Source organism: Lepidochelys kempii, chromosome 5 (genome assembly GCF_965140285.1).
Source record: "Lepidochelys kempii isolate rLepKem1 chromosome 5, rLepKem1.hap1, whole genome shotgun sequence".
Classification (NCBI taxonomy): domain Eukaryota; kingdom Metazoa; phylum Chordata; order Testudines; family Cheloniidae; genus Lepidochelys; species Lepidochelys kempii.
The window spans coordinates 88,451,909-88,466,104 of NC_136384.1; the positions used below are offsets into that span (position 1 = coordinate 88,451,909).

General features: G+C 37.7%; 1 protein-coding gene across 1 annotated transcript in view; it reads right to left on the bottom strand.

Annotated features, from left to right (window-relative positions):
* Positions 1-307: 307 nt before the first annotated feature.
* The window catches only part of LOC140912083 (spindle assembly abnormal protein 6 homolog), a 37,014-nt gene continuing 23,125 nt past the window's right edge, over positions 308-14,196 (bottom strand). Inside the window, exons 13-17 of the mRNA XM_073346234.2 lie at positions 12,867-12,991; positions 6,088-6,240; positions 4,219-4,322; positions 1,366-1,454; positions 308-594 (exon numbers count right to left, since the gene is read on the bottom strand). Coding sequence (XP_073202335.1) covers positions 503-594; positions 1,366-1,454; positions 4,219-4,322; positions 6,088-6,240; positions 12,867-12,991 — 563 coding nt within the window. The 3' untranslated portion in view covers positions 308-502. The remainder of the gene's footprint in view (positions 595-1,365; positions 1,455-4,218; positions 4,323-6,087; positions 6,241-12,866; positions 12,992-14,196) is intronic.

The window sequence follows — 14,196 nt, forward strand, 5'->3', positions numbered from 1 at the left end:
AAGTTGTTCTTAGAAATTCACAATTTGAGGATTATGAAAAGCACTTCAAAGCACAAGGGAAAAAGACTGGTACATCCTGTAGTAATAAGGTGTGAACATACACACAGCTCTAAGCACCAAAAGCACATGAAACAAATGCTTTCAGTCAGCTTGCACAGCTTTGTGTCTTTGAAGAGTCAATCAGCTATTGCTTTATATTAAACAAAATAAATCAAAAACATTATCTCATTTTAAAGACACAGATCTAGAAATGAAATCATTAGGTTTTTTAATAGCTGGCTTTACCTCCAGATCCTATTTTGGCAGTTTTAATGAGCACAGACTTTACAGAAAAAAATTACCAAGTCCAGACGGACTATAAAGTCAAATGTATGACAGTGTTGCTCAAGCACCTCTTTTTTCTTTTACATTAGACATGCTAAATCAGATGTATATATTTGATGCTGCTTCCATTAACATGTGCACGCCTTTCTGTTTGCAACCCACTAAATAAAATTGGAACTTATGATGCAGGAAGTCTAGTCTGTTGCCCTGGGAAGTAAGCAGATATCACAGGTGGATTTCCTTGCTTGGGTAACATAGCTCTTGATAACACTGAAAAAAAATTTTAAAAAATTCAACCAGGTGTTGCACTCTTTGTAAGGTGGTTAAATGTATATACAAACAATTATTCATATTAAAATTGTTTTGAAAAGGTAGTTAAGTTCAGCATATAGTAAGCTTCCTCCCCTGCTATCCTCCCCCTCCCCTCAAAAAAAATCATTTGGTCTCTGATTCAACCACATACACAAGCAGATAATCAACTTTAAGTATGTGAGTAATCCCACTGAAGTCAACAGGGCTATTCACGTGCTTAAAAAGTTAGGTGCCTGCTTAAGTATTTTGCTGAATCAGGACCTCGTACTACAAACTTTCAGATTTGGCCAATAATATACTTTAAACTGTTCTATTCTAATAACATAAATTTGCCGAAGAGTAGAAATGGGCCTGAACCAAAACTCCAAAATGCTGTTTCTATTCCTCTAGACTGAGGAAGTTCAGATCAGAACTTAGCAGTTCAGGTCCATCTCTAGAAGTAACTCCACCAGACATTCGTATTGTCTCCATTAAAATACTACTGTGTGTCAAACAGCGAAACCTGACCTACCTCAGTATTCCCCTACACATCGAACAGGAAACAACTGAGGTATCTTAAGATATCATGCTACATCAAATAGCGACTATATAAATGGTGACCACTGAAACATAGGGTATTACTACTAAACATTTACATTATGGTAGCACCCAACAGCCCTGAACTGCTGGCTAATTGGGTCAAACAAACAAGTCATCTTTCAAACAGTTGCACTCAATCAGATCATTTACCTGTGTTTGCTACAGACAAAGGTTTTAGTCCTCTCAAAGGCAAGTTGCCATCTTTCTTCAAATATTTCATGTCTAAACCAAGTGGCTCACTGAAATATCAAAATGTGTTCAGGGGAAAAAGTTATTCAAAAGGGAGCAAGCTGCCTGTAATTAATATCCTTTTTAAATTATATGCTCTCTAATGCCACCCCTCCTCCTCCCCAGTTTTCTAGTTATTAGCCTTTATTCTTAAAATGTGCAGAAGTAATACACTACAATGTATTCCTGATAGCTGTATTTTTATTTATTTGGTTAGGAGAAGAGGCACAAAGTAAATGCATAGTTCAACCAACTTCAGTTGCAAAACAGTGGACTGTAAACAATAGGAGTTATACAGTTCATTACTTTCATTCTGCAGCTACTAAACATTGCATCTATTTGGATTCTGACTAGGAATCCTAAAAAGAATGATTTCTTAACCTAAAACAAACAGAGAGCTAACAGCACCCATCACCATTTACAGGCTATGGCTAGTAACACAAGGCTCACAGTCAGGATACCTTTGAAAATGACAAAATTCTGTTACTATGTACAAAGAGGTCATTGGCATTAATAATAAAATCAAATTATCTATCAATTTTAGATAAACAGTAAAGTTACTAAACAAAATTTATAAAAGAAGTAAATTGCTTGGGGATGGGGGGAAGCCGATTAAAAATCCAGAGCAGTTTTACCAAATACCTAACACACATTTAAATTTATTTCCATTGTCATAAGCTTGGATCATTCAGAATTTTTCCCTCACCCTCTAAAATACCATCTAACCACTCTTACCACACAAAAAACCACAACATATTTTTTCTGACAATTAAGACTTACGTTAGGGTGTGGTGGTAAAATGCACACCATCTTGATAGTCACAAAATGGGGAAATATTTGGAATTTACAGTACAGGTGGAAGTACTTTTTGCAGCAGAAAGGAGATAAATTTCCTGTGTCTGACTCTATGTCCAACAATCCTCATAGTGGAATATTATACGCAATGAACTGAACTAATGAGCTAAAAATAAATGTAACGGATTCATGTAAAACTTGAGACATTTGTAACTGAGAAGGGGAAAAAATAAAAACTGAGGCACCCACACCATCCAGCACTTCACCACAAGATGAATCACTTGAAGCATTCAAAACCAGCCAACCAACACTGACGTAACCCTTCTGCCATTGAACTCAGTGGTAAAACTCCCACTGAGTTCAATGGGAACAGAATTAGAACAATGTCAAGTGCTTTTGAAAAATCCCACCCTGAATCTCTATTTTTGTAGAGCCTTGAAAATGTGCACACAGAGGATCAAGTTGGCTGCCTTATATGGCATGTACTCTTTCTGCAAAAGGTATCAGTGTTCCTCTATTTTAATGAGCTGTGATATGGTGCTGGAGTGAAAAGTGTTGCCATAAAAGCTTCTATTATGCAAATTCTGATGAAGCAAGAAATTAATTTAAATATTTTCCCCCCTTTATACTGCAGGATAAGAGGAACAAAGAAAAAAATTACTTGGAAAAATTAGTGTAAAAGCTCTTCTCGCATCCTCAAAGCGTCTCTCTCTCTCTTTGAAGCTTGGGTTTAGGTCAGAATAATGGCTATAATCTTTTGAAACCAAATGAAAAAAATCATTTACTGTGGAGATGAATATCAGCTCTATTCTTGCCTCACAAAAAGTACAATACTGGAGTTCAATAAATAATATACACTGCTAAAATATTCTGGCTGATGTTGCAGCCATTAGGTTCTTGCTTCCATTTTCTCTTCTCTTTCCAGAAAGCATTTTTGTTTCGTTTTTCTTGGTAGAGTCTTCTATTTAGCTCCAAGGTCTTGCCACCATTAGAGGAGGTGGTGGAAACAGTGGACACTGACTGAAGATGGCTCAGCAGTTAGGTTCCACAGCCCACATCTCAGACCAGCAGCACAGTCCCCTATATCCTCCTCCTGTGGCTTAGCTGGGGATTTGCTTGGGCAACAGCAAGTGTGCTGGACTCTACCTTCACAGAACTATAAGGAGGCTTCACTTTACTTTGGAAATAGTGTGCTATCTGCCTCCAAGCCAGACAATTCACTTTCTTGAAAAGCGTTTCTAGAGGCAAAATACTTTCTAACCTTATCTTTACTTTCTTTGCTCTTGACAGTTATATTTCCATTCATGAAGTTGTGGTGGTGTGTGAATGGGAATCCTGACTCCAAGGACAACAAACAAGCTCAGGTCAGATTAGAACTGCCCACATACCAAATCATTCTGAAGAGAATTAGAAGTTATTTGGAGAAGTGCCCAAGTAAAATCTAATTAGCAGGCAACCTTTTGAATTTAAAAAAGGCACACAGTTCCATGAGGGGTTCTCAGTGGGAGTTCCTAAATGCCAGTGTGCTTGGCCTCCTAGTAGATATTAGAGAGAAAATCCACTGCCAGGATTGTTGGACCTGAAGAGGGGGGTTAAACAAAAACAAACAAAAAAGATGAGAGACTTCTCTGTGGAGTTTAATTCTTTTCCCAGATCTTCCCTGGCACTTTTGAACATTCTCCTGGCAAACAAATGGGATGTCTCATGGATTCCTTGAAGGAAAGAATCAAACCGCAGCCGTATAGCGCTGCCTGAAATTTCAGACTGATGTTACTTATAACACAGGAACAATTTGACATTGGCCAAATGTGTGATTTTTTCATAAAAGCCTTTTTCCTCACACACAAAGTTAAAAGTGAAAAAGGACTTGTGTAATCTCTCTGTCTTTAGAAGTTACCATAAAATGATGTAGTTTGTTATATCACTCAGCAAAAAAACAAAAGGAAAAAAAGAAAACAAAACAAAAAACCCACAACTTACACATGGCCTGAGTTTGGGGGCACTAAAGGAGTGGAGGTTGGTGGACAAGGTCTTGTCTCATGTAATGGAGTGCTGGTGGAATTTTCTGATAAATTGATGCAAACCTATACAATTTAGAGAGTGAAAAACAAAAACATTGGACAAGACTTGAGTGTTTAATACGGCTCCCATCACCATAGACAGCACACATTTTTCCTCTCCCAAATATAACACAATCATCATTGTACCATTAAACCATATGCTGTGATTTTTTAAGTCCCTTATTTTTTAAAAGGTCACTTGGGTAACTGCTCAGGGACATCAGACCTAGATCTCTGCTGTACTACACTTGTTTTATGCTTGCATGACTCCATTGTCTTCCATGAAAGTACATGCCTCAAACTGATGTAGTGCAGTGAAAAGTCATGTCCACTGGCTTCTGGAGTCAGATTCTGCTTCTACTGAAGCCAATGACAAAACACTCATTGAATCCAACAGGAGCACGAGAAGGCCCCTAGTTTGTGTTCTTCAAAGGAAACTGCATCGGTGAGGGAATGCCTGAGGTACCCATTTTGGAAGAGTATAATATCTGTATTATTGAATTTATTGCTGTAAATGCAACTAGAGGCTTAGGCAATGGGCTAATTTTAATACCTCTAAAAATAAATACATTATATGAATAATTAATCTCAAGGTAACCTAAGAGTTGGGGAGATAAAGCTTTACTACGACAAGTTGGAGATCACTGCATTTTTTGAATGTTGCCTCACAATTGTCAATAGATGCTTCAAATTAAACACACATTTACATATTTTTCTTATGCTACTTTTTTTTAAAAACAGTTAAAGCTAAATTTATTGTTTTCATACTCTCCACCTATAAAGCTAATTTTTTTAAAAAAAAATTCTGTTTTTCATATCCTCCAACTATGTACTAAAAGAATTTTGGCTTCAAGTCTAACTCTCCAAATGGGAGGTAGATCAAATGATACATTTTACAACTTAAAAAATAGACTACTACATGTCAAATGTTGCACTTGTAAGGCCCAATATACTGCAGCTGGCTGAGGCCAGGAACAGATTCTTTATACTATTACAAGATCTGAGATCCCAGTTCTTCTGTGGGCTATAGACATTTCTAGCTCTGATGAATTGTAAGCTACCAGACACAAGAATGGATTTTGTCAGGCTTGAGCCACAGACTAGTGATAGTTTTGCTTGGGGAGGGATAGGGAGAACATTTCTTGTACCAGATTCCTTTTGTTAATTAAAAAAAAAGGCTGACTGCTTAAAAGCTGCCTAGAGATTTGGAATATAAGTAATAGTCCCTAGCAGAAATGGATTAGTGGGTAGAGTGTAGGGAGGCAGTGAAAGTTACAAGATAAAAGCCATTTATTGTACAGTTTTAGAAAAATGAAAATAATTCTTTTTCAGATATATAAATTGGGCTCATAGTTAATTTTTCCAGAGGAACAAATAAGCAAAAATAGTTAAGAAAAATGCTTCTTTTCCGTTTCCTCCAAAACAGTTTACCCAACTCTTCTCATGTAGTCTGTGGCCATAATCTGTCAAAAATGGTTAGTAATGTTTTCCTAACACATTTGTCGTTGTGTTGTATTTATGACATAAGTCAAAACTATTGGGCAGAGGGGAATACTTAGATAAAAATATTGGCCATTTCTAAGTGTTCTATTTTTCAATATTTACATTAAGCACAGCTTCAGCTCTCTAATGCAGTTAGTGTCAAAACATTCCATGTTAACATTAGTGTTCTGCTGTGCTTTATCCAGAGGCAAATCACAATGGAGAATTAAGGTGTTAAAAGCTAGGACACTTCAGCAGAATACGTTATAGTGCAAAGGAGGTGAAAAATAAAAGTATATATGCCTGCCTGTGGATTATATCTTGCAGCACTGGTGACCGCACATGGGATATTCATTCGCAGAGGAACAGAGCCTTCACAGTTATTAGAAAGGGAAGCAGTGCTAATTGGTGGAGGCATCACAGGGACAGAGAAAGGACTGTTATAAAGTAGAAGCTGAGGCTGTAAGGGAAACAAACAAAAATAAGTGGAAGAAAAGACTGTTTAAAAGTAAAATATGACAAAAGGAAACAAGCCTCCCAAATACGCGTAAGTTGTCTTGATATTTTTGTGATAGAACTCCTTCAAAAATCTGAAGTATAGTAGGGCAGAAAGGTCAGTTTTACCCCAAACAAAAAAGAACAAACCCAAACCCTTCATCCACATACTTTTTTTAATGTTTAAGTATGTGCTAGGCAAGAAACATATTATAGGTCCACAGTACACGCTTTGTTGCCAAGCTAAATAGAAAAAGGAACACTAAGCAAATAGAAAAAAAAAAAAAGTGTGACAAATGCCCATCTTTTCCCCTTACCTAAAAAAAAAAAGGTGCCCACCCTTTATTAAGGTTTTCAAGGTGGAAAAGCCCCTTCTACTGTGCATTTTTTCCCCAATGGAGAGAACCAAAAGTTTTAGAAAAAAAGAGTCCCCTTCATAGTAAAATGAAAGCATGGGCCTCTCCAGATATAATGTTACAAGAGGTCAACTGAGCTTGAAAGTAGTTCCAGGACAGGGTATTTTTGAGGCCAGATAAAGGAAATGTCAGTGACCTCTCTTTTTTTAATAAAGACAATCTTGTCATTTGTAAGTTTAGTCCCAGCCTTTCACCATAACACTTTTTTCCAAGTGCTCGTTAGGTCATACTTTCACTTCTTTCAGAAGATAAAGGTGTTCAGATAGCTTTCTCTTTTGTGGTTGGTTTTCAATTAAAAATGTTTGTTAGTTAAGGAGCTTGTGTCAATCTACAGAACTTCATATTTGCTTTTATGAAATCTGGCACGCCCCTTTCCATAACTGTGTTAAGAGATTCCCATCCTACTTTTATCCCGTCTCCCAAAAGTAAGGGCTTTGTCTGTGTCAGAATTAAAAAGCTTTTGAAATTGATTTAGTTTCATTAGTGCAACTTTTCACTAAGAGAAGCTGCTCTGTTCAGACTTTACACCTTTGGCGCTTACATAATTTATAGGGAAGGCAACGTATCTCCTCCAACCCAAGATAGCTACAGGGCCCTTATACAGCAGAGACCCCCAATCATGCAGTACTTTGGCTGATCAGGGAATGAGCAGAAAGAAGCCCCAATTGCGGATGGAGAACACTGAATTTATTGGGTGAAAAATGGGGTGGGGAGGAGAAGAGAGAAGGTGTCAGTAATTTAAGCAACAATGTTAGCTGGACTGAGAATGAAGGAAGAAAATTTGAAATGGGAATAAGGGGACAAAAGAATACAGATCTCTCATTCAAAAAACTTTACATTTAGTGAAAGGTTTTGCATCACCCTCCCAATAAAGAAAAGCATCTTCTAGTTGGGGGGAGAGGGACAAACACAATGAGCCTTAATCAGAACCAAATGGATTAAAAATCAACTTCCTGAGTTTTAGTAGGAGAACTTTCCATCATCAGTACCACATAGGATTGTGGTAGGTTTGTTTCAGTAGTGCCAAGCTTACTACTTTGCCTAACTATATTGCATAACCCTAGCTATGCATGGAATTTTAAAGCTTACTGTTCTCTGCTGTCCTTCTTTCATGCTGCCACTTTTGCAGGTTTGGGCTCTATTCCCTCAGCTGAGAAAACGTAACTAAACACTTTCCTTCAGTTGCTCTAATGATGAATTAATAGATTGTTTCATAATTCATATTTTCCACAATAGCTCAAAATTACAATATATAAAATTCACAACAGCTCTGATGTCATGGAGCCAGACAGTAGTTTTTCCTACTTTTTTCAGAACACTACTTGGGATGAATAAATAGGGTAAGCAGGTGATTCTACATTGCTATTGTGGATTATTAAACATGGTTATCAATGAATTTCCTCTTTCTGGTCTTATTTGCTAGTATTCAGATTATCCATCCAAAACATTTAAAACACAGGCATGCCATCTCTCCATTTTCTCATATCATACCATCAAATGCACAAGCATCATGTAATCTTCTAACTCTACTGCCTAAATCAGCATGGCATTAACACAGCACAGCTTCAGCTCTACTGCAAGTGGTTTTTCCACTGTCTCCATGGTGTTTGCCCACTACATATGATCAACCACCTCTGAAAAAATTAGAGGCAATTTGTCAATCTCCAAAGCTCTTTATCCAATCAGTCTTGCAGTGCAACGGGAATTTTTGAGTAGTACGTAACATGGGATTTTTATAGGAGGTTCACCTCAAGATTAGTACCCTCCCAGGAAACTTCCATTAAATATATATCTTTGTATTCTATCATTACATCTTGTAACTTAGCAGGTGGTAAATGCCACCGGAACTTGGAAGTGTTTTGTCCATCTTTAAAAACACAAAACAAAACACACACACACAATCTGACCAATTTAAGATCAGGCATGTTCGGAGACCAAGCACTGATTGTAAATCTGAGTGCATGTTTTAGTTATTTGCATTTTCCCTGTACTTATATGTTATACTGAAAAAAAAACAAACGTCTATTGGCTTATCTCAAATATGAAACAATATCTGGATGAAAGGTATGAAGAGTAAGAGCTTCAATTGTTCACAGATGCTTTTCGGGTATTACATGGTGAGGCATTTTCCGGTCTCCTTTTATATATGGGCCAAAAATCTTCAAGTTTGGGTGAGGCACACATATCTATATACAGGACACCTAAATATCATGATTTTCAGAGGTGCTGAACAGTGGGAGTTTCCAGCGGACTTCAACTGAGAGTTCTGGATGCTCAGCAACTCTGAAAATTCAAGCCACTGACAAATGTCCATATGTGAATTTAGGGATCCAAGTTTGAAAATGTTAGTCATAAATTTTAACTGGACTTCAGCCTTTTCTTGTGTTCTAATACTGTCTAATCTTTATTCAGCTTCCTGATTTACCAGCTTTTCACAACTTTTAGTGAATCAGTCACAAACATTATCCTTTCCCAAATCACTCTGTTCATATTAGTAATTTCTCTGCCCTTAGCCAAGAACTTTAACTCTATCTCAGATTACTCTATGGATTCAGCTGGAACCTGTGTTTAGTTTTAAAAATGTAGGGAATATTATACTAACAATGGGTTAGCTTTTACAAAGTTTCAAAACCTATTGTAATATGCCCTTAGCTTTCTTTTCTCTTCAGCAGATACATCTATCCAAGTATTATAAACATCTCTACCTCCTCTTCTTCCCCAAAGAATTAGATAATAGCATTTTTGCTCCTCAGCTTTGAATTTTAGGAGACCCTTGAGAAGAAGCTCCACTGGCTGTTTAAATTTTTTCCTCTCCCTAAGAATATTCATACTTTTCCAGTTTAGTCTAGTCAGCCTTACCTCACCGGTTTTGTTTGTTTTGTTTTAGTTTGTTTGTTTGTTTTTTTTAAGGATGCACTGTTCTTACAGGTTTTCTGAAACTATGAAGTTAGACAACTTGAGTAAAATTTTGAAAAAAAAGAGCTTACGCTGTGTTAGGAGCCAAAATTCCATTTTCAAAAGTGGGGTTTTGCTCTTAATTTCCTTAAGCGCTCTTGAAAATTCTACCTTGTTTAAGGAACTGGTTTGCTTTCATGACATAGGTAAGAGCTGATGCCTACAGACTAACAAGTTATTTCTGTACAAGATTTAGGAAGCAAATCAAATCAGGTTTTTATAACAAACTAAAACTCCACACACTGAACAGTGTGATCCCCTGCCCCCCCCCCCCCCCCCCCAGACCCAAAAAGTCCTACACAGTCAAACATGACTTGTTAGACTATCATAGCATCATCTGGTGTCTTCCAACACCATCATGGAAATCTTTTGGAATTTTACTCGTCGCTAGGTTATTTTTATAGATAACTGCCAATTAAGAAAATATTTATATCACTTATTTTCAGAGGCATCATAGCGCACACACATCCTGCAAAGCATCTTAACCCATTTAGCACCATGTAGCCTAATTTTCAAGAAAGTAAATTCTTCTCAGCCAAAAAATGTTAAGTGGATAAAAGATAATTGAGCCATACAGCTGTATCTATCATCAAGAGAACAGATTGAAGAGTTTTACCCAAATCATTTTCCTGCAAATATTTTGACAGTAGTGATCTAGCTAGAGAGGTACACAGATTCATAAATTACCATTTAATTTCTTCAATTCAGACCCAGGGTGATTGTAATATTGAAATCCTTAGTAAAAAGAACCCATTATGACAACTCCTGCATAGGTTGTTCAACAAAAAATTAGCTCGCTTGGCTCCTGGCCAATGAAAACCCCAGACATTTTCTTGGGTTCTGCAGCAGTGCAGTCAGTTCACTATTCCTAAAGGGATAACATAATCCCACTCTGACAGCTGTAAAATACCAAATTAAGTATGGATCTCTGTATATGGCAATCTAGGGACTCAGTAAATTCAGAGAATCCCTAGAGTTGGGTCCCTTCACCTCCCATCTGACTGTCAGCAAGCTGCGGATGGAGAAGAATTTTAAAATGTCAGCAGAGCAAAAGAATCTGTCTCTCACTACTCTGGAAATGGAGGGGTCATGCAGATTTTAAATCCCCACTTCCTCAGAACAAATCAACAAATGAAAAAGCCAAAAAGCACTGAGGAAAATGGGGGCAACGCCTTCAAGACAGATGACCGTTGGGGCAGCTCCTAAAGGGTTTTGTTATAAATTAGAGTGATAATATTTGAGGAAGTCTCCCCAGCCACAGATTTGATTTTATTTATTTATTTTTAAACAGACTCAAAAACCCTAAACCAACCAATCAACCAAACTGTCCCTTTACTAGAACTGTAAGGTGAAAACACTCTTCTGAACAGTCTGACATTAGCTAGTGGTGGGCAAAGGATATGCAGGAGAAGTTTCAGACTCGCTTGGGTGTTTGAGAAACAGACAGAGTTGGAAATTAAAATAACTCGCTCTTAGTAAAAAAAAAAAAAAAAAAAAAGTGGTTGCACACAGCTGGACCACAGCTGGACACAATTTCTTTCTACAATCTGGCTCTACTGTATTGCATTTATAACAGCCACAATATTACCTTTGCCATTTAAAAGAAAATTTTATTCTTCACGAATTTATGTTCATGCTGAACTCTAGAGGCAACGGTTTTTAAATGTACACATTATTTCTGAGGCAATTTAAAAGTTGGAGCCAAACTTATGTCAGCCATCTAACAAAGCACAGTGCCTCTACTATTTCAGCTGTGTACTACTCACTCATTAATGGATTTGTCAGTTGGCTGCAGAGACTGAGTAAGGGTAACCAGCCCTTAGAATTAACAAGCATATTGATTTTCTTTTTTACATTTGTAAGAAGCCATCTCCCAGATGGTCCTGAAAGAAGTGAAATGCTTGTTAACGTCCTCCTGGTCTAATTTTCCATAGTACACCACTCTATTTCATCACTGAGCCACTGGGATGCATTTTCACCTCTGTACCACCTGTCAATATCATTTTAAGATTTTTTTTCTTCTGCTTTGAATATCATCCACAGCTTCAGTTTAGTACCATCTGTTATACACCTCAAAATTCCTGAACAGCAGCTCTTTTCTTCAGACAAGTATCATTTGGATATATACACGAACACAGTAGGGGGATTTGTACTTTGGAAAGCACTACACAACCTCAGACTTCATTTAACGTTTCTCCATTGACTATTTTACTTACAATTTTTAATCCTTTCTTGTTTGCATTATGAGCCAAAATGTACTGGATAGAGGCTACATATCTTTTCCTGCTGATTCTGAAGTGATAAAACATCACAAAGAAACTGCATGAAGATAACACGCTAAATTTTCTGCACTGCTGACAATTCCATTGTCCAGATGTATACCAGTAATGGACACCTTTCTGGAAAACTCCTCCTACGTCCAGCAGTATCTAAAGTTCAGCAGTCTCACAGACAGGATAATGTCTGTTTCTAATATGGCAGTACATCTGCTGAATGAAAAGGAGGCCAGCCACTTTATTATTTCCTCCTGTGTCTATTGAAGTGATATAAAAGTGTAACCATTGTATAGTTTTGATCACTTTGATAGGGGGTAACTGGTTCAGCCATATCCCTCAGGTTAAGTGTAGGAACTCGCTCTCACTCTACTAGAATCCTTCAAAATGGAAGAAATTTCACATGCGACCACTGCACATTTGGTTTTTCCTTCCCAGTCAGATCTCAACCATCACCCATGCTCACCTGAACCCCAAGGGATAGATACTGAGCACAGCTGACAAAGGTAGGTATGTGGAAAGATAGGGAGCAGAGTGGGCATAAAGCTAATACAATGGGGGGGGGGGAGAGGGAAAAAAAAGAAGAGGCCAAGAAACAGCCCTCAGCATAGGTTAGCGTAGTTTAAAAGCTGCTTTAAATTGCTGAAAATCAAAAGGAGCTCTATATACTCCACTCAACCCCAACAACTCCTCTTTGTGACTCAGAAGAAATCCTCAGCTGCTCCTCAGCCAGTTTACACTGGCTTTGTGCTGCTGAGACAATGCAAAACAAACAGCTACAGGCAAGGCCAAGAATCTTGCCCCAGGAGCGAGAGATGGGCATGTTTAGAACTGTGTGGCTTTGTTCAGTTTTCATTCAGATCTGACACTTACTGTAGTTTTGTGCGTATAAATAATCAAAAAGATTTCCCAACCACAGTTCAGTGTAGTACAGCACAAATACTTACCAGGCCATTCTGCAAGGCTGCTGAATTGGCGGCACTTCCAGCACATGGCATATCACTGGGACCTGATGCCCCATGCATAGATGCAATTTTATTCTCATTCAGTTGTTTATTTAGCCAGGAAATTACTACAAGGAAAAAAATGCATGAAATGAACATTCAGCTCTACATAAAATGTAACAGATTTCTGATTTGTCTCATACTCTAATATACTTGCCTGTATTTTTGTAACTGAGTACTAAAGATAGGACAATGAATTAATGCCTTAACTTTTAGGATGATGCAAGCAAAGCCAATTGAGCTAATTTCAATATACTGTAAATGGAATTGCACTACTTATACAGCATATGTATTTTCAGAAAGCCAACAGTAATCAAAATACATTGGTCACAACATCTATCATATTGTATATTAAACATGCACACAAGTTATTTACAATATTAAGTGCTGAAGTCAGGTTGACTGAAAGAAGTTGTCAGGGTTCCCTCCGCACTCTGAACTCTGGGGTACAGATGTGGGGACCCACATGAAAGACCCTCTAAGCTTATTAACTAAGCTTATTTCTACCAGCTTAGTTAAAAACTTCCCCAAGGCACAAATCCTTCTTTGTCCTTGGATGGGTACTGCTGCCACCACCAAGTGAGTTAGACAGAGATTCAGGAGAAGGACCACTTGGAGTTCCTGTTTCCCTAAAATATCCCCCCAAATCCCTTCACCCCCTTTCCTGGGGAGGCTTGAGAATAATATACCAACCAAATATGTAAACCAGAAAAAAAACAGAACTTTATAATAAAGAAAAAAAAAAGTAAAAGAAGCACCTCTATAAAATCAGGATGGAAGGTAATTTTACAGGGTAATCAGATTTAACACACAGAGGATTAGGCAAAACTTTTTTTTTTTTTGTAACTTTAAAAACACAGGGATAAATCTCCCTCTTAGCACAGGCAAAATTCACAAGCTAAAAACAAAAGATAATCTAACGTGCCTTGCCTTGTTTATTTACTCTTCTTGCAATACTGAGACTCATTTTAGGAGAAAGAGTTTTCTGACCTGACGCTTCTCTGCTTCCCCAGAGAACACACAGACAAAGAGCACACACAAAGTCTTCCCTCCCGCCGCCCCCACCCCCCCCCATTCCAGATTTGAAAGTATCTTCTTTCCCCATTGGAAAAGTGCCAACCAGGTTATTTGAGCTTCGTAACCCCTTACAGGTAAGGAGGAATTCTAGGCTACCCTTTGCTGTATGATTATGACAGAAGTCAATTAGATGAAGTTCTAGGGATTATCACCACATATAATGGGGACGCAACTGAACCCAGTCCTGCAGTGCTGA